The following is a 20,053-nucleotide window of genomic DNA, read 5'->3' as shown; positions in this document are numbered from 1 at the left end:
ATCTTCATCCTCTTATCTGGTGGGCATAGTATCTCCACACTTTAAGTGTTGTCTAAATCAATAACTTTTCTTAATCAAGTCAGAACCAAATCAGTGTAGAATTCATAATCACCCAAGAAACAGTGTCTTCTCACTGATCCATCTCAAGTTCCAACTGGAAAAGGGAGTACATTACATCATGTATTGTTAAAATCTGAACTAAACTGTGTAGATGTAAATAAATGTGGAGCATGTGGAAGTTCCATGCACTTTTCATTTATTATCCACAAGACCAACCTGTCATGCTGCCATGTTACAAAAATTCATATGAGACAAGTTATCCATGCTAGCGACCACTGCTAGTTACTCATCCAACACACAAGGCCACTGCCAGGGGAACCAATGAGAGCAGTTATGGTATTAGGTCATGATCAATTCCTTTCACATCATTCCAATTCCACATACACTGCCATCCAGTCTTTAAATGCTATACAGCCAGAGCTGCTCACAGTGCCATTAAAAGAAGTACTACTTTCTTCCTGAAGACAGAGAAACAGTCAGCTTCTGAAAAGTCGTGTGTTTCTTATCTAGGAAATGGAAAGTTTTCAGTAACATATTCTAATTATAGAGTAAGAGTGATAACCCAGTGACACACTATTTTGAATAAGTCAATAGAGATTTTACTAAGTGAACAAAAATATAAAGGCCTTGGAATTAGCAGACAGCAACTCTGAACAGGTTTACATGTTTTATGATATATAAATTATTTGTATCTCTATCCACACACATCATATATACTACCATAGTCAATAAGTTCGTGGACTGGCTGCATAACGTCATTGCAGTGGACTACAATGCACGGTTGAGGCACAATATGATGCCCTGTCAGTTCATCTCTCTTCACAGCAAGAGACAGTTGTGTGCTAACAGTATAAGCAGAATTATGGCCTGTATTGTGAACTGTAGTTAAATGCAAGTGGCAGAAATCGAAAATGTGGTAGTTTGAACAACGGGCAAACATCAAGTCTCGCCGGAATATATGACACAAACTCCATCCTAAGTGCAACAATTTATTGTAGTTCTTTCGTCTCCCTTTCTTCTACACTACATGTTTCGGCCGTAAATAGCCATCATCAGGTGTATACTCTCATGTAGCTGCTACACTGCACGTAGTTTAAAATTTAAGAACACTAGTCTTCCAAATTGTTCATTTCTCCGTTGCTAACAGGTTTCGATATATCAGAATCCTCCCCGCTGATATCTGTCAGATATGTACAAAATCTTTGTTAACCTACACACGTTGATTTGATTTTCAAAAACTGGCACTTTTAAAATCTTCAATTCCAATTTGAAAATTTCTTTAAATTTTTTTCAAATTTTAAAATTTAAAATTATCAGGGGTACCCGCTCTATGTCTATAGTGCTGCAGTGGCTACTTCTTGTTTTCAGCACTGTTCAGGTATTATTCTGTGTAGGCTCCCTGTGAGCGTCCTGCTGCTTCTGCCAGAAACTAGACAAATCCCATAGCGACATATTTGGCATAAGCTGTTGCTACACGACAACGCCCCTGCACATTGCTCTGTTCTTGTCCAAGAGGAACTGGCAAGGCAACAGGTCACCATTTTGCCACACACTCCATACTCACCTGATCTTGCACCATGTGATTTCTTTCTCTTTCACCGCTTGAAAGCAAAGCTACATGGTCATAGATTTCAGTTGTCTGAGGAGGTTGTCAATGCCACAAGAGACGCCATACGGCAATTTCCTGCCAATATGTTTCAGCAATGTTTTTGGCAGCTATATCAACATTGGCAGACTTGCACAGAGGCCAATGGCGACTATTTTGAGGGGCGATGTGGATCTGTGTAAGTGTATGTGAATACCTAGTAATATGATAAAACCACAGTCCACGAACTTAATGACTGTACCACATATGTCAATATGCTGGATATGACATGACCAGGTGAATCCCACCATTACATGAATTCAGACATTCAAGGTTTTGGTTCAGTTCACTTGGCAGTGTTGATGCAAGGGTTTTCATTCTCTTCTGTCATCACAAAGAGTATAAAAGTAAGGAAACTGTTTCTACCATTTGCTAGAACTCGTCTGTTTTATATATATACAGAGTGTCCCAGGAGGAATGTGCCAGACTTCGGGAGGGTGTTCCTTATGTTAAAGTATGCTGATATAACCTGAAACGCCTATGTCCAAAGTTGAATGGTTACGGAGATAATGGTCCGAGAAAAGTGTGGTCTTCTGGCAGGTCCATGCACTGTACCTGTCAGCTGACAAGTCTTATCGATGTTTTTCCTTGAGTGTGGTGATGACGGCTCACACTAGCCTTCCCTAACCGCTGGTTAGGTCGTGGTGGGCCTCTTGCATGGCCACCAAGGTCGCCAGATCTTACGCCTCTAGATTATTACCTCTGGGGCCACATGAAGGCGTTAGTCTACGAACCTAAGGTCGATTCACGAGAAGCACTGCAGGATCGTATTTCTGCAGTGGCAGAACACGTACGTCACCATCCAGGCAGCATTGCTTCTGCTACCCAATCCCACAAGATGCATGCCAAAAACTGCATTGCAGCTGGCGGAGGACACTTTGAACAATTAATATAAAGCAGGTACTGTATTTTAGTACAGTTATGTAGTGGGCTTATACCAAAAGCGCAGTCAGCCATGTTATGTCAGTGCTTGCCATTCATGTGTCATGTATAGTGCTTGGAACCCTAAGGAAAACTATGACATGGCGTGCTAGTTTTTTTGTAGTGCAATTTAATGGCTTCATGTCACTCGCAAGTTTGTTTGATGTTACATACATTATTAAAATTACAGAAACCACATATTCCTGCCAGTTTTAATATGTATTTGGTAATCAACAAGTGTGTAACACCTGTCAAAGTTTCACACTTCTCTTGCCATTCTCTCTGTAACCGTTCAACTTTGGACATAGTGCTTTGGGTTATATTGGCATACTTTAACATGAGGAACACCCTCCCAAAGCCTGGCACATTCCTCCTGGGACACTCTGTATACAGACTACGAAAAAATACAACAGTATGTCTTGATATTATATAAGAAAAAATAATTTATATGGCGGGCACAGATTAAAAACTGTCAAGTCTATTTTCCATGTTGTCAGTGTTTTGACATTTCTATGATTTGAGTAAAAATGATCCAAGTGTGGCTGTGATAGTTATTACCCCTCCTCCAAGAGATTTTACTATATGAAACAAGAGGAAAAGTAATTTTTGGAAGACATCTAAAATGATGGAAGAATTCTATTATGCTATACCCATAACATGTACAACAGTGGAAATGATGATATATATATAATTAGCATGTATCAACCAACCAATAAACTAATAGACCAATCAAGCAAACAACTAAATCCATGAAGTAGAGACCCTCTTGAGGAGCTAATATCTTTTTGAGCCAATCCAGAAATTCCTGGCATTCTACACAAGACAAATTTCATTACTTTGTTCACAAAATTTTTCCACTAGTGGCTTAGCTGAGTTACATGAAGCAGTCCACGTAATGCCACCCTAGTTCTTTAACATCTACGTGTATTTAATATTACCATCCCCTCTATGCCTAGTTCTTCAAAGTGCTCTCCCTCCCTTTGATTTTCCTACATAAATTTATTATATCAGCATACAACAAAGCACAATTGAAACAAGTCCACTTACACCATTCTGCATGCTACTGTATGATCCTTACCATTTTTGCTGATGTCAAAATGTCTGGCGCTGTCAGCATGGCATATGTTTTGACTGATGAACTCTATCATTGAATATTTGCTCTCATGACATCTGTTATCTTCTCTGTGTTTTCAAATAAAACATTAATGCACAGACTACTGTGAAAAGATTGTCATAATTAATGCACTAAAACACTGGTTGTTCCATAATAAAAATGTCTCAATTTGTGAGAAGGCCAGTCTTGTGGCTTACCAGACATTCAGTGCAATGGGACATAACTGCAACAACTTCACATGCAGTACTTTACTAATGACTTTCTAATGAGTTAATACAGCGATTCTAGCAATTTCAGTATCATAACTCTCAATAGTGAAGAGGTAAAGACCTTGAATATGCATTTTCATATGTGAAAGAGCTGTTAAAATGAAACTTGTTCATAGCACAGCTACTGAACATGGCAAGTGACAGCTGATAACACAGTTGTGTCCATAAGATGCCACCAGTCAAAAACAAGCTGTGCAACAAAGAAGTCATGTTACAGAAAACATGAACAGTGTGTAGCATTACATTCCAGTGTCCCAGGTGCAGAATATGTCTAAAGAGAATGGACAAGTTGCCATTCATTTCTTTGTGTGAAGGGTTTTCTCGGGAGAATGCACACAGTGACACCTTTCTGATAGTATCAAGAGAAAGGTTCCCAGCATGCTCATGACAGATGTCATGTTGCATGACAACATGTACTCCATGTGATGCACCTTTTCCAGAAAACACTGCACTTTATGTAAAGCAGATTCAGGTGAAAGGCACCAAGACCGTGGAAGTGCAGTGATTCCAGCAGCAGCCCAAGGAGTTCTTTTTGAAGGGAACCCACTTACAGGTGCACCAATGGGTTGGCTGTCTCACTATACATGGGATTTTTTTCTCTACTCCTTTGCACACTGTGGTACTCAAATGGGTTTTATTTCAACAGACCACACAGAAAACACCAAAATCTACTGCTGTATTTACTGCTCTGATCTATGCCATAGGAGAGGCAGGGCAAATAGTTTTAATCTAGCTGACACTGAGTTACACATCAATGTGGGACATACACCATAACCAGATACAGTGATGTAACAATGGCAAGGTTAAACATAATAAATCTTGGCTGAATGTCAAAATTTTAACAGTCTTTAATCAACAGGCAGTAGTACTCACACAAAATAGTTCTTGGCATTCTCTTGCATGCAAATCTTGATGAGACTGGAATACTTGGGGCAGTGCTGCATGAGATGTTCATGAGTGCCTGAGCTAACAATCTTCCCGTGACTCATCACATACACTTCATCACAGCGAGTCAGGAACTGTGAAAGGCAGAGCTCATGACATGTCTTAACAAAAAAGTAAAAAAATTCTTGACAAAAGGACACTGTAAAGAAGTAGTTTTTAATCATTGGATCTGTGGGTCACACAAATGACTTTCATAAAATAATAAGAATACAAGAGATTTCAAGGAAATTCAGTAGCAGAAGAATAAAAGTAGATTCTTTTCACAGAACAGGTCATCAAGATTTTGCAATAAATTGTGTGTTCAAGAAAGGGGTTGCCAGAGAGGAAAGTATGAGACACGTGGCTGCAAAGACAACAAGCTAGGAGCATTATGTACTGCATACACCACACCAACTGTGTTCATCTACTGCAGTTATTTGTTAATCACAAAGTGAATCTCACCATACACTGGATGTCAAGTCAATCTGATAATGATACAACATTTTTTGACTTTTATTTTGTTTCTTTCAGGTTACTGTGGTTTTTGTCCTGACATTCAAGATAGCCACTGGCAGTTTTCCCTCACTTATAGAAATACTGATTTGGAATCATAATTACAACTAACATTAATATGACTACCTAAATTCTTGTATGTCCAACATATTGTCACACTATACAAATCACTACAGCACATGCTAAGTCTCAGTTTGTTATAGTCTTCACTGGTTGTTACTGAGTGCCAGCTCCCAACATGGATATTCTTCTGCTTCCATGATCACATCCTTACTGGCTGGCAATTGTCTCACAACTCTTGATTCTCTACTGCAATTCCCTGGCTTGACTTGATTTCTAAATTGCTTCAGGCCCTCGCCAGTATAGTGATTCTTGGTTTCAAGACCCATGGGACTTATGATATTTTACTGCCTGAGGGCTCCAGAGCCTTCAGACTTTGATCAGTCCGTTAGAATTCTGCTGGCCTTCCCCACCAGTCATGCCTGGCTTCAGTCTCCTTAAGATTCATGACCAAGATTTTTGTTCTCTCCTACAAATGTATATGCTTAGAAATGGGACCTCTTCTTAGACAAGGGGTTCATTCTTTCTGTGTAGGAGCTACGAGGGGGGACACAAAAATAACCGGAAACGACCTATTGCGCATGCATGCTTTGTAGTTACGAGTTGTGCTGCTAGGTGGTGTTAGCTGGGGGTCTCCCGCAACTGTTAGTGAGCTGGCGTCAGTCTGAGTTAAGTGGTTTGTCTGTGGTGCTCTGTTGTGTGCGTTCCTGTTTCAACCATTTGGCGATTAGTGAGATAGCAGACCAGAAGGAACAAAAAATGTGCGTGAAATTGATGAAGATCGTCGAAAGACCATTGACCAACTTTCTGAGGAAACGAACATCTCATGGAGCACGGTCCAGCGAATTTTAACCGAAGGTTTGCACATGAGACGGGTGTCTGCAAAATTTGTTCCTCGCTTGCTCGGAAATGACCAAAGAGAAAACCGCGTGAATGTTTGTTGCGACTTGAAGAGTGAAGTGCAGTTTTCCCTAACAGAAAGCAAAATTTCACGCACACTCTTTGTTCCTTCTGGTCGGCCATCTCACTAATCAACAAAGGGTTGAAACAGGAACGCACACAACAGAGCACCACAGACAAACCACTTAACTCAGACTGATGCCAGCTCACTAACAGTCGCGGGAGACCCCCAGCTAATACCACCTAGCAGCACAATTCGTAACTACAAAGCATGCGCGCGCAACAGGTCGTTTCCGGTTATTTTTGGGTCCCCCTTTGTATGTTTGTTGCACCATAATTTTAGCATGAGTATATCCGCACTGCATTCTTAATGATCATCCAATATCCATAAAACTTCTTTTTACAACCTTAGTACAGCAATGAAAATGTACTCCATAAGTACACAAGAAGGAGCAGAGAACCACCTAGTTACTGACAATTGCATAAGGTTGTCCTTGAGATATTAAAAACTAAATCACTGTCCACATTTTCATGTGCTAGGAAATTACGTGATTATATTTTGGATACACCACCTCTTCATTCAGATGCCCCTTCCATTCACAGCAGTCTATCACTACAGACACTTCTGAATTCAAAGCACAGATAACACACACATAATATACAGATTGATGGAGTTGTGTGCATCTCTTCTCTCATACATTGTACAATATAAGTCATAAAGGGAACATGTAATTGGCATAAAGCGAAAAAACAGCATGTGTCAAGAAGACCCATAGAAAAGATAAAATATGTATAATAATTGTGAAATAAAGGAAGTGAAATAGTGACAAGCAGCAGAGTACATGAAGAAATTGCAAGAAGAATAAAAAGTTTGACTATTTAGAGGAATGCTTTGGAAATGGGAAATGTCAAAGAAAGAAAATGTGTTATAATTTAAAAATTATTATAGATTCATATAACCTTATGAACCAGAAATATGGACTTAGAAAAAGGCATATATTAGTAGATGAACAGCAGCATAGATGAGATATTTACAAAGCACAGAAGGAAAAATCACAAATGAGGGAATCAGAAATAACAAAAATTGGAGAGAATTTGAAGTTAAATACATTGAAAGTCAAATTAACAAATACTGGAACAAGATGCTATAGGCATGTTTTAAGAAGAGCAAAGAGAGAATCACAAAGACGGTTTTGAATATGCTAACAACATGAAAATATCCAAGAGGACAGCCTAGATCATGATGCAAACAACAGGTTAGGAAAGAACACACAGGTGGAAGGGCATAGGAGGAGGAGGAGGAGGAGGAAGATGATGATAATGACCTTGAATGGATCATGGAAAGTGAGGTGCATACAAGGACCAAATCTACACTGTACCACTTTTTCCATGCAAATGTCAACTGAACATTCTTGCTGTCGTGCAAAAGCCATGTCCTTTCTAGTATGTACAAGGAATACCAATCTGCAGTTCAACTAAAGAAATAACTGTATTATCTCAACAAACATACATGCCACAGCATGTAGACCCATTACTAGGCAAAAATAGTGAAATTAGTGACTAGAAACAGCTGTTACTAAGTAATGGCCCAAAACACAAACAGAGGAATGGTGTTTCCTGCACAGTCTGTGCCGATGGCTGTGTAAGCAACAATGGAACACATCATGCCACCACTAAGCAACAATCACACTGTAAAATAAGAACGTTGTTTTCTATGCGGTCCATGCTGAGATGTTATAAGTAAAACAGTTAGTTAGGAATTAGTCTGCGAAGAGTTGGTTGGTGAATTAGTGAGTGAGTGAGTGAGTGAGTGAGTGAATGACATAACTGCTGGAGTTCAGTTGTGAGCTGTTGCTGTGAGAAGCTGGTAGCTGAGGTCGGGTATAGCTTGGGAATCCAAAGGTGACATATACTGCTGGAAGCCGTTACTAGAAGACTGGTGAAGGCAGAGCAGGCTGAGAAGATTTCAGTGAACTGTAAAGTGTGTGAATTAGTGAAACGGTCATAATTACTTCCAGTCACGGATATGTAAGATTTGAATGAATCTAGTCACCAATCCAAACCCTATCTACAGGGTATTTCACGACTTTAGGGCATGACTGCAGGAGGTGATTTCCTAGGTCTTTGTGATCAAAAAAGTTCATATAAACATGTGTCTGAGTTTGGATGGTTACTGAGTTAAGACTGTTTTAAACTCAGAATGGAAGGTAACGATTACCGACAATAAACAGAACAAAATAATAAACCAGCATCATACATGATACATTTAAAGTATGAATGTAAAGTTAACTTCGTGAAATTACCTTTAATTTGAATTTATTGGTGCTTAAAGCCGATTTTCGAAAATGCCACCGCCGGCTGCAACACAGGCTGCCGCTCGGTTGTGAACTGCGCCGGACATGCCAACCCACCACACCTTAGGTACCTCTCAAGTGTCGAGATAACGAGAATACTCTGTCTGTAGCTGGCTAAAAATAGTGACCCACCAGATGACAGATGCGGTTCACACAAGGGTGTGTACGGGAATGAAAAACGGTCATAACTCCGTAACCGTCCAAAATCGGACACATGTTTGTATGAACCTTTTTGATCACAAAGACCTAGGAAATCACCTCCTGCAGTTATGCCCTAAAGTCGTGAAACACCCTGTATATTCACTCTGTCATGTGACAATATATACAGAACCTGGAAGAAGTCAGTGCAAGCAACCTGCTATCAAGGAGAAAATAATTTTTCTGTAAAGTACTCCTGTTCATAAGATCTCCACTTCACAACCAGAAGCTCATAAATAACAGGGGTTTAAAAGCACTGAGTGTCACAAAATGTACAGCAAGTGAATGCTGCATGTAAATCTTGTTGCCATTAATAATATCTGTTGAATTTTGAGGGCTGTGATTCCTTACTGATGATAATAATGGTGGCATTTGTTGAATGTGCTATATGAGAATAGGTGAGTATACAAATAATTTCACTTTAGCTTCTTACTAATTTCAAATTATATGACTCCCACATTTCTGAGGAAACTACTGCCTCTTCAGTAGAAACCATTAAATTTTTATATACAGGAAATCCACATTCAGTATTCCTCAGTGCAAGAGCGTCCTTCATTTAATATCCAGTTTCGGTGCCCTCAAGACAATAATGCCAGTGTTAAGTTTCCTCCATTTAAAATTCTCCCTGGTTTAGTATTGAAATTCACTAATTTAATATTAAAATGGATCTTAGATAAGGTGGGATGGTATGGACTGGATTGATCTGTCTCAGGATAGGGACCAGTGGAGGGCTCTTGTGTACATGGTAATGAACCTTTGGGTTAAATAAAATGCTGGGAAGTTCTTGAGTAGCTGCACAACTGGCAGCTTCTCAAGAAGGGCTCAGCTCCATGAGTGAGTGACAAATATCATCTCTTGCAACTGAATAACTACCTTACTAGAACCTGAACATTGTTTTTGGATTTCTCAAAACAATTCAGTAGGATTCCTATCATGCCTCATCGCAATGAAATTTCATTAGCCACATGTACTGACCTCATAACAGCCGAAAATTTTACCTGGAGGTGTCGAGTTGCCAGAATGACTGTTCGGCCATGCAGACCCTTCAGGATGCATTTGTCAAATACTGCTGCTGCTGTATCTGCATCCACCATACTCAGTGGACTGTCAAGAAGGATGATGTCCCTGTGACAGATATAAGATACACATAAATTGCATCACAGACTACTATATAGGTCTAGACAGAAGGATCTGAAAAGTTAAGACTGAGCAACTAAACCAGTAAAAGTAAAGTAAAGGTATCCCTGTAACAGGGCATGGAGGTCCATAGGTTTGTGAGAGGTTGAGGCTCACGGGGGCATATTGCAGCTGAAGGATTAGGTAAATTGAAAAAATCCACCTCATCAGGATTTGATCCCACGACCTTCCAGCTTGTAGCATAGTGCTTCAACCAACTATGCTACCGCGTTCCCCAACCAAACCAGTTTACACTCAATATCTCATAACATACAACATTTAAGAAACTGGATCTGTTTCTGTCCTCAGGTGAGGGCAGACACAATATTTACATTTACTTCCATCCCATCAGAGTGACACCTGCTCAGGTGGGTATTTTAGAAACAGCTAACATCGATCACCGGTCCTCACCTGAAGACAGAAACAGATACAATTTCTGAAACATTGTGTTTTCTAGTTTCTAGAATACCGAACAAGGGACACAGTCCAAAAACCCAGTGATTCTGAGTGTTATAACTCATTGTCAGAACCCTTTAAAATCTAACAATCATCTCCTTTTGCTGCATCATTCAATTTTATTCACTGGGATCTGAAAATACATCTTTGTTTTATTTTTTCACATTCTTACCTTAAATTTGCACTATTATACGAAAATATTGCGAAAATAAAATGCAGAAGAAAGATTAGAGGAACTGTGCTAGATTTCAGGTTCTTATGGTAGTGATTCTGAATGACCATGATGTTGTGGGTTGTAATGTCATATAGCTCAGAGAGCCATCTTCTTCTGCTGCTTCCTTGGTATGTTCCTCCAAAATGCAGGGATCCTCCAAAATGAACAGCATTACAACCCAAGGGACTGTAATCTTCTCAATTAAAGTAACTACGTACTTCTACACAAATTTAATTATGTAGACAATGGTACCAAATTTATTTCTAAAATCATTAATGAGACGTGAAATAACACACATGTGCAAGAACAATTATAGTAACAGTCAAAATAAATTAATGTGGGAGTTCTGAAGGTTGAAGATTTCTTACACTAAATGTTATTAACTGAAATTCAATAAATCCAAAATATTACACTGTTAATACTGGACTTTGGCTGGACCAGAAAAGTGTTCATTAAATATGGGATTTCACTAAATGTGAGAAAACAAAACTGTGAATTCAATGTACTTTGTCCCATCATGGCTTCAATCACACATTTAGGCTTTAAGCCCTCTCTGTCAGGGACATTTACGTTTATTTCCATCCCACCAGAGGGACAAAATGTAAATTCTACATAATGTTCTAATTTACATTGCAGAATCCTACTGTGATCCTCACCAAGCAGCCAGAGATCAGACAAGAAGATACAGAACAACATCAAGTCATTCTATGATGCTTATAAATTTAAAGAAACTGCCATACATAAGCCTTTGTCAGGACAGTTATTCCCCAGCTAGGATCTGAAATTAACTATATGTACAAGTACAAGCTGTCACACATAATGATACTATGCAACTCAGGTTATTGTGCTGTATTGAGTCCACAACCCTCACAGAGGAACACATATCTTACTTGTTGGAATAGAGAGCTCTAGCCAGAGCAATTCGTTGCTTCTGCCCTGCTGACAGCACCATTTCATCAATCTGTGTGTCATCATGTTGAGAAAGCTTATCAATATCCTCAGTGAGTGAACAACTATGGACAGCATTGTAGTACCTACCAGAAAGCAGAACACATTGTTCCTGATCTACAAAAACTGTTCTATGTATAAGGGGCAGTCGAATGAAAACGGGTCACCACGCATAACTCACATGGCACGCAAGTTGGTAACACTTACGGTATGAACATCTGGTGGGGACTTCGGAAAGCACAGTTACAATGACACTAGCCATTTGTTTATTGTGCTGAAAGTAAGATTAGTGCTACGTGTGGTCATCCAACATCAGTAATGGAGGCCCTCTGCTTGCCAAATTTCTTGAGCATAGTGCCACAATCAGTGCACAGCGCTATGAAGACACTTTGCAGAAACTGAGATGTGCCATAAAATCAAAACGCCCTGGAATGCTATTGAACGGCATTATCCTTCATGATAAGGCGCGCCCCAACACTGCCAACTCTGTGAGGAATAAGCTACAGAGATTTGGTTGGGAAGTGCTTCAACATCTCCCCTACAGCCCAGACCTCTTCTCGTGTGATTTTCACATTTTTGGAGACCTGAAGAGAGACATTCATGGACATCGGTTTGCATTGGATGAAGACGTGTGTGGCTGGATAAAGATATGGTTCCGTAGACAGCCCACAAGCTTTTTCAAGGATGGAATTGACTGTCTCTTCTCCCAGTGGGATAAATGTATTAACAGTTTTGGAGATTACTTGTGAGGTAATAAATGTTCCTTAATATGTTTTGGCTTTCGACCCATTTTCATTTGACTGCCTCTCATAAGGCAAACAATTACAGTATATCTAAATGTTTCTGATAACAGTGTGTTGCAATAATCATGACTATTATTTTGGATATCGTTCGTTTTGAACTTCTTTAAAACACATTAAAAGTCTGGGCGATCTCCAAAGAGAAAGCTCCAAAAATGATTCTGCATCTCTCAGACACATTCTCATACCAAAAATAAAGTGTAGGTAGCAACAGACTATATCAGTTCATAAGCAGCAACCAAATTAAATATCTACACAAACAAATACATTAAATTTGATCCAATAAAATGTGGAAGGATTTGGAGTCAACTTAAAAGACAGAAGAAAATCGCTAATAAATGAATATCTAAACCAGTAATGTGCACAAAAACAGAAGGGGTAAACCATAGACTATAAATAACCAGCCCCTCCTTTGTTATGCAGTAGAGAAAACAAGGCACAGATTATCACTGATTTAATTATTCATGATCTTCAGTTGTTAATATTATATCCATAGAATCACGAGCTCATAAAATTAAGCAGAACCTTCTATAGCTACAATGCCTAAAATCAGATTGTGTTGTAAAATCTGATGATGCTTCTTGACATCATTATCTGCCATGCTATCTCACGCTACATCATTCTTACATCATTATGTGCCATGTTATCTCATGGTACACCATTCTGTACAACATTATCTCATGATACCCCATTCTGTGCAACATTATCTCATGCTACTTCATTATATATATCATCTCATTCTGAATAATTATGTACTACATTATTTCATGCTGAATCACTTCACATCCTTCTGCACCAAGTTATCGCATGCTATATAACTCTGCATGACAGTCTCTCATGCTACATCCATCTCTGTCATGTTATCTCATGCTACATCATTTTGTTCCATGTTATCTCATGCTACTTCTTTCTATGCGACATAATCATATGCTACATCATCCAGGAATCCATACATACTACTCACATGCAGGATCAGTCTTCTGTTACAAGAACTTTGGGAGAGACAAAACTGTAAATTTAAGAAGGATCTTGTATATGAGACCTTGAAACATGTAAATGGACAAGTTGGATATAACAATTGAATGATAGGTTCCTGCAATAGCTCTACACAAATACTGGACAAGCTGCTGGTGGTCCTGTGGAAGTATGGNGGGGGGCAATTTTTCCGGTTTTAGTGAAATTTGTCAGTTAGTTAAATATGGACATTCTGCATTTCACAAAGAAATTTTGAATAATGAGGATTCCAATTATTCAAGCATATAGGAATTTTGGTACTATTTATCTATGTATAAGTATATCAGTAGAAGTTACAAGCTAGCTATTTAATTCCCACAAGAAATTCTTTACTGGTTTTTAACCAAAGCAGTCTATGCTATCCTGAATACAACAGCAAACATATATGTATCCACATATTCATTTCCGCTTTGTATGCTATGCTTTGTTTATGAAAAAGTGTAATTTAATGCTTTATTTTATGTATACATTTATGAGTCTGTAAACAGTGCCATACTTAGTTATTTGAAGTTTATACAAAGATATACCGACCTTTCCTATTCTGTCCGACTAAATTTGTTATTAATCTTGAATTATTCATGGCCATAATTAGACCTTTTTGTGAAAATTCTGTATGTTGTCTGATGAGGTGGGAACTTCTACATCTCAGGAGTTACCCACCTGTCTTGGTCATATGGATGGAATTAATGTGATCTTCAGGGTTTAACTGGAACCAGAAAATAAAACTCTGGTGGTGCCAAAAGGCAGTCCTTCGAATTTTAAAATCTATACTTTCAGTCAAGAAAAATTCTGTGGTCACTACCACCTGAAACTGATCCAACATTAGGCCGTCATTAACTAGGCTGTGTGATTAAGCTAAGATTTGATGCTGGAAATTCCTCCAAATCAGTTATACCATGTGATCCAGACAACTGAAATTACTGGCATTTCCTTCACATCAAATGTAATAATTATATCATACTTACATGATGCGCATGAATTATGTAGTACAATTTACTTCAGACCACATGTAATGATTATTACTCCTACGATTCACTTGATATTATGAAGTTTTTTGTTTTCTGTATATGTACCTTTATAACCACTGTCTTGCTTGTGAAAATGTGATGAATCAAATAAAGATAGGGTTGAAATTAAAGTGCAGGGGGATTCTATGCACTCTTCTTTCCTATAGACATGAGCGCCTACATATTTAATCTGTGTAGCCAATATATACTTCAAGTTTCCAGATAATACACGTAATAATTATTTTGATGTTATTTTTAACATCACAACATCTTAGGTAGGACCCTTAAAAATTTCTTGTGCCATTAAAGTTTTAACCTTCTTTTATATTTAACACTTCAAACACTAACTGTAAAAACTGCATTAAGCACAGTTAACATTCAAGGCACTTGTTACTATACAGGAAAGTTAGTTTGATGCTTACTTCTTAAGAGCTCAACTAAGCAAAGAATGTTGCTTAATTCTGAGTACAGGAATGTCTGAGGTTTGCATAATACATTGCAGATGATTGGAGTGAAAAAGTTGTTTAATGCCCAATCCTTTAATCCAACATACTCTACCTTTGAGACTGGAAATGTTCCTTAAACACGATGTTGTCACGGAAACTGGCAGTCCAGATCCAGGGTCGCTGTCCCACATATGCACAGTTTCCATTGCATAGCACTTGTCCACACGTTTTGCGGAGGTGACCCAACACAGCAAGAAGCAGTGAAGTCTTGCCACACCTGGGTTCTCCACATATACCTATCAACTTACCCTGCACAATAATGTATCAATAGCAACCCACTGCAATTTCAAAGGATCCCAGATTATATAAATATTGTGACATGACGGTGCATGTCATGTCACAATATCATATCGGTCTGGGCTATACATCATATATACATTGTTTTGGGAACTGGATCCTTTCTGTCATTAGGTGTAAGGAAGAAAGGATCTCATTTAAATGGACCCATCAGAAATGGCTAGTCTCAATCACTGGACCTGACCCTCGAAAACTCCATTCTTCGCCCCCCCCCCCATTATGCAATGACTGAAACATATCCAGTTTCCACAAAAGTGTGTATATCAAATATACCCCAGACAATGGACAATATCTATCAAACACTGTCTGAAAACTTCACAGAATGATCTAAAAATATGGTGAGTCAAACAACATCTGACTCTTTTCAGGCCATAGAGGATGGGTAAAAACTCAAACTTTTAACTGTTCTCAGCACCTTCAGATGTATAACAATTAATTGTACTTTCAAGCAAAAACCATTTATCCACTGAAAACTGGCTTCTGGCCTTGAAAACGAAAGTTCATATTAATGTTGCTACAGTAATTCAGCAATGATTTCCAATAAATGAGTTTTAACAGAGTTTATTTTGTGACAGTGACTTTTTCCATTTGAGATACCTTAAAAAATTTTCAAGAATTCTGACCTGAATGAGGCTTTCCTGTTAGACCAATTTTTTATACTGTAATCACAATTTAAACACTAGTCATATTTTTAGAACACACTGAATTGCACTGCTTATTCCTTTCAATAACAGATTTTTCCATTTAAACATTTTAATAGAAAACCGTATTTAAAAGAATTAAATTTTTGGGATATGTTCTTTTCACCTTCAGCAAAAAGAAGGCGAAAATATTTTATATTCATGAGTTCACACATGCTTGTGCTCCCAACCATTACAATTCTGACAGATATTACAGTACAGAGTAAGCGCAGTTACCTACAATTTTCGAAGTTTGAAACTAAAAAACTATTGTCCACATTAAGACTTCTTTCTCTGAATCTGTCTTGAAAATTTGATATTCGTACATGCCTAAATTTTGTTAAATGTCATTACCAAACTGCCATCATACAGAACATCCAGACTTTCTACTACAGACTCTGTTGCCTGACTTCAGAGTAATAGTGATAGTACTTTACCTTCGGTGCAAGAAAAGTGATGTCCACCAGCATGGGCTTCACTTCAATTTCAACTTCTCCTGCAAGCTCACCCATCTCAATGGCTATGCTTCTGAACACATTAAAGCATTAAGAACAATGTCAAGATCACAGATCATGTACAAGATGAACATGGATAAAAAAGCAGCAAACATAAGATCTAGATGCATCAGAATCAAGAAATAATGTTACTAATGCATGACAGAGCAACAGACTTGCATTCTAGAGGTATATATGTAAGGGGTGGGCCATAAGAACCGGCTCCTGCACTGCGACCTTCAATGATCTATTGTGCTTATTCTAGAGGCACCTGCTTCAAATCTCAAGTTGTCCATCTACTGCCACAATGCAAATGAATTCAGCTGCACTGATTAATCATGATTAGATATTGGATTTGTGTGCAAATACATATTTTGTTTTCTTCCATGCAGACAAGATATTTTAAGTTTCAACAGACCATATTTAAATTCACAGTCAACATGACTGCATGACTGAATATATATTCAGTACATCTTTGCTGTCTTCCAGTCGACTGTATTTATTAACCTTACATACAGTATATTCAGCCATTTTTAGTTGGTAAACATTTGATGCATATTCGTAGTAGAAAAATCTTGTCAAAACTTGAATATCTTCCAATGCATTAGTGTTTTTATCTTGCACTAAAACTGGGTGTGAGAGTACCAACAAACACCTCTTTAGAATACAGCTGTAACAATTCACAAAATTTGCACAGTGACATTGAGTGCCAATAGATATAGTTATGATGTATTAATGTATGGTATTCGTACATGGAATATATAAAATTCTGCATTCAGTTGGAGTATATTATTTTGTTGTATGTGCTGGGAATTATCTCGGAGTTACATCTGGCTGTATGTGAGTGCATCACAACGTAACAACTCTGCAAAATGCAACTCCCAAAATGCACAACTAAACAATATACTCCCACTGAACGCAAAGTGCTACATAAAAATAAATGCACTGAGGAATGCATACACAATAAAAACTAGCTGCATCTCCATAATACCAGCAGTACATGCAAAACATATACATGTAACCCTCGAATTGTGTTGAACACCAAGTGATTTATAAACGAGCTTCATCATAAACCAATCATAATATAAAATGTTGTTACAATCAAAACCCTCGTTACTACATCTTTATGTTACATCCTACAACCCCCTGATTTAATGATATAAAGCCGGAAGAGTGGAATGAATAGATGCAGCCATTGCTAGACAATGGCAAACACATTTCAATGGCAATGAGTAAGCAAGAAAGAGCAAAAGGAACTCTTGAAAGCAGTGTTTACCATGTAGTCCATGCCAAGGCTACATAGTGCGGATAACCAACTGAGTTCAGATTGCCAGTTGGAAGGCTTCCAGAGCTATTACAGAGTATAATATGGTCATGGGTCCATTGTGCCAGCCAGCCAGTCAGTCAGTATCTTCCCTCACAATGTCCATATGATCAGACATCCTTGTTTCAATATTTGGTTTCTGCCTCTTGTTGTGTGTATTACAAATGGAAATACTTTATGATACCATCAGCACAACTATTTAACATTCAGCATGTTTTATTTTCCACCACACTTTCCAACCCTGACTACTGGGTCATCTTCAGATGTCACAGTACATCAGTTTACTGAATTTTCATACCTACATTCTATTGATCTTGGACCTTTATTCACACATTCATGATTAAGTATGTGGTCACATTCACTAGTTACCTGTTAATTAGTAAAATATAATACCTGTGAAACCTATGAAACCTGTGTGTATTCTGAAATATAACATTGTTTATCAAAGGAAAACCTAGGGCTGACCAATATTTATTATGATACTCCTCACTGTGTAAAACAAGAAAGTGGCTAAAAAGAAGTTATATTCTTGCTGGTATGCTGTGATCTATCCAGTTCATCCAGTCCATCAGACCCTCAACTGCCCAAACAATTTGAGATGGAAGCAACTTCTTCAGGAAGTGTTGAAAATATTTGGCAAATGACATGCCAAAATATGATGCATCAGAAAATAACGCCATAAATGTTCATCCATGATCAACAAAATGAATCACATATGAGGCGAACCCTCTCCCCAGGAAGACTCTCAGGTGATAGGAGCAAGCATTTCCTTGAACAGATTGTTGGTGGTGTCTGAGGAAAGCAGAAATACACAAGCAGGAAATGCGGAGAATATGTGGCTCAAAGAAAGGGATGTGTAACACATTATTTGCAAATTTTGAGAAGGACCCCTTTACAAGAAAGAATGTCTCCAGGGATATCACTATAATGGACTATCTGATCATGATGCTCAAATGATAATAATTGATAATATAATATCATCCGAAGTAGGTAATCCTCAGTACATGAGAAATTATAGTAATTATAATATAACTAAATTTCAAGAAATGCTAAGCTATGAACTATGGGATGATGTTTTTACAAATGACAATGTAAACAATACTTTTAATGTATTTCTTAATACTTACTTAAGAATTTTTTACTCATGTTTTACAAAAAAGAAAATTATTACTTCCAAACTTAAATGTAACCCGTGGATGACTCAAGGGATACGAATTTCTTGTGAAAAAAAGAGGAAGTTGTATATTAAATATAGACAAGATGATGATCCACATTTTAAACTGTATTATAAGAAATACTGTAAAGTACTTACTAAAGTTATTAAAGAGGCTAAGAAAGTACACTATGATAATAAAATTTCAAAATCTTATAATAAAATAAAAACTACATGGTCAATTATTAAAAAAGAGACTGGGTCTAAAACTCAGAAGGATGAACCCCAATCGCTGAAAGTCAATAACATTATGATACAGAATAAAAAGTGCATTGCAAACGTACTTAACGAATATTTTACCTCAGTAGCTCAGACAATTATAGATGATTTAAACAATAACAAAACTCCAACCAACATCAGCCCATTATACTATCTGGGCAATAAATACACGTCTACCTTTAAATCTATCAAATGGCAGTATGTCTCAACTGCTGAGATTAGAAACATAATCAAATCTTTGAAGACCAAGTCTTCACATGGTTATGATGAAATTTCCACTAGAATTTTAAAAGCAAGTATGCCATATATAACTTCGCCACTAACTTACATTTGTAATCAATCCCTTGCCCAAGGAACGTTTCCAGACAGAATGAAATTTGCTGTCGTTAAGCCAATTTTCAAAAGTGGTAATAAATATGAACCAGCCAAATATAGGCCTATTTCATTATTGACAGTCTTTTCTAAGGTTTTTGAAAGGGTTATATATAATAAATTGTATGAACATATAGACAGTAATCTTATAATGGACAATAATCAATACGGTTTTAGACCTAATTCATCTACAGTAAAAGCATCTTTCAAATTAATAGAGGAAGTACTAAAAGCAATGAATAATAGACAGTTTGTTGGAGGAATATTTTGCGACTTACACAAAGCCTCTGATTGTATCAATCATGACATACTTATCAAAAAATTGGAGTTTTATGGAATAACTGGCAAGTTTGGTGCCTTAATTAAATCTTACCT

At 37.7% G+C, this 20,053-nt stretch overlaps 1 protein-coding gene across 8 annotated transcripts in view; it reads right to left on the bottom strand.

Annotated features, from left to right (window-relative positions):
* Positions 1-20,053, bottom strand: part of LOC111872720 (multidrug resistance-associated protein 5) — an 84,771-nt gene that overhangs the window by 35,704 nt on the left and 29,014 nt on the right. For 7 of the 8 annotated variants that reach the window (XM_033754807.1, XM_033754808.1, XM_033754805.1 and 4 more), the window contains 6 exons: positions 16,494-16,584; positions 15,132-15,328; positions 11,695-11,838; positions 9,957-10,083; positions 4,883-5,028; positions 3,705-3,808 (listed from right to left, as the gene is read on the bottom strand). In XM_033754807.1, coding sequence (XP_033610698.1) covers positions 3,705-3,808; positions 4,883-5,028; positions 9,957-10,083; positions 11,695-11,838; positions 15,132-15,328; positions 16,494-16,584 — 809 coding nt within the window. The remainder of the gene's footprint in view (positions 1-3,704; positions 3,809-4,882; positions 5,029-9,956; positions 10,084-11,694; positions 11,839-15,131; positions 15,329-16,493; positions 16,585-20,053) is intronic. The other variant, XM_033754810.1, reaches the window with a different exon arrangement.

This window comes from Cryptotermes secundus, unplaced genomic scaffold (assembly GCF_002891405.2).
Source record: "Cryptotermes secundus unplaced genomic scaffold, Csec_1.0 scaffold900, whole genome shotgun sequence".
Lineage (NCBI taxonomy): Eukaryota > Metazoa > Arthropoda > Insecta > Blattodea > Kalotermitidae > Cryptotermes > Cryptotermes secundus.
The sequence above is the reverse complement of the archived record's forward strand: the minus strand, read 5'-3'. Positions and strand labels throughout refer to the sequence as shown.